Source organism: Myotis brandtii, unplaced genomic scaffold, assembly GCF_000412655.1.
Source record: "Myotis brandtii unplaced genomic scaffold, ASM41265v1 C42455520, whole genome shotgun sequence".
Classification (NCBI taxonomy): Eukaryota; Metazoa; Chordata; class Mammalia; order Chiroptera; family Vespertilionidae; genus Myotis; species Myotis brandtii.
Genome location: NW_005324294.1, coordinates 1 through 1499, shown reverse-complemented (window position 1 = coordinate 1499; position 1499 = coordinate 1). Strand labels below are relative to the sequence as shown.

At 57.4% G+C, this 1499-nt stretch overlaps 1 protein-coding gene across 1 annotated transcript; it reads right to left on the bottom strand.

The window, feature by feature from the left end:
• Positions 1-284: 284 nt before the first annotated feature.
• Positions 285-1446, bottom strand: LOC102249065 (ALK tyrosine kinase receptor-like; the record flags this gene model as incomplete). Its single annotated transcript, XM_005852989.2, has 3 exons — positions 1225-1446; positions 457-547; positions 285-349 (listed from the first exon to the last, which is right to left on the bottom strand). Coding segments are annotated over exons 1-3 (311 nt in total), but the record flags the coding sequence as incomplete, so codon positions are not given.
• Positions 1447-1499: the final 53 nt, after the last annotated feature.

Here is a 1499-nt window from a genome sequence, read left to right as displayed (position 1 = left end):
TGGACCAGGGTGGGGCAGCCTTCTACCACATGAGGGGCTGGTGGAAGAAGCAGGGAAAAGAATGAATGGATGTTAGCTGAAGGCAGAGTAGTACCAACTGGATTATTTGGTCAGAGAGATTTTTCCCGGTGACAACCATTGGGGGGCTGTTCCATTCTGGTAGGCCATGCTGAGAATTGGGGGAGTCTGCTGTTGGAGAGGGAGGGGTGTGCGGAGGGGGTTCCCTCTGGGACACCTGTCGGAAGCACGTGCATGTGGGCGGTGGGGTGTCTCTGTGACGCTACCTGATGATCAGGGCTTCCATGAGGAAATCCAGCTCGTCCTGTTCGGAACACACCTCAGGCAGCGTCTGGGCACAGAGGGGAGAAGGCCTTTAGCTGCAGGAGGGCTGTCGGCAAAGACTGTGGCCAACAGAGACCCCTGGCCAAGCTCCGGCCCCGGAGGGACCCCGCTTACCTTTACCGCCACTTGCAGGGGGCTGGGGTCGTTGGGCATTCCAGACACCTGACCTTCATACACCTCCCCAAATGCACCATGGCCCAGACCCCTGTGCAAAGGAGAAGGCCAGATGAGGTAGGCGGGCAGGCTGAGAGGAAGGGGGCACACACACACTCAAGGTCACACCTCACCCTGGCTTTGCTACTCAGCCCCGGGCCTCCATTGCATTGTCTGAGAACTGCCAAGAGATGTTACAGCCTGGGAGACATGGCAGTGGTGGACAGTCCTTCAGTGAAGACTTGAGTCTGACATTTGCCAAGGACACAGAGGTGACTGAGACCCAGCCCTTGCCCTGAAGGTTTGCACTCTGGGGGAGGGAGGGAGGGACAAATGGTTGACAGACACTTCTGTGTGGTGCTCAGTGAGTGACATGCACAGGGTGTCTGGGAGCTCGGAGGAGGCCACTCGGCTCCATCAGGGGAGAAAGGGGCCAGGAAGGCTCAGGGAGGGCACTTGTGTGGGTTTTGAGAGTCCTGGTCCCTCCCATGTAGTCTTCCTCTCATTGTACAAACCCCATGAACATACAGGGTGTTGAGTGATTTAATGCCCCTCAAATGGCCCTGAACATTAAACCTTCTCCCTCTGGGAGGGTTAGGGGTGCCCTAGGAGTTTTGATTAAAAGTAACTTTCACTTCTGTTGGCCTCCTGTGGCTAGAGGAACCTGTGTTGGGTGGCAGCCAACCCCTAGAACACCCCCTTTCCCTGAAGGATGGCCGGGGCACTCACCGAATGAGGGTGATGTTTTTCCGTGGCACCTCCTTCAGGTCACTGATGGACGAGGTCTTGCCGGCAAAGCAGTAGTTGGGGTTGTAGTCGGTCATGATGGTTGAGGTGCGGAGCTTGCTCAGCTTGTACTCGGGGCTCTGCAGTTCCATCTGCATGGCTTGCAGCTCCTGGTGCTTCCGGCGGTACACTGCAGACAGATGGAAGTGGCCTGGACCAGGCAGCCCAGCACTGGAAGCCCATCACTGGCCACCTCCTCCAGGAAGCCTTCCTGGACC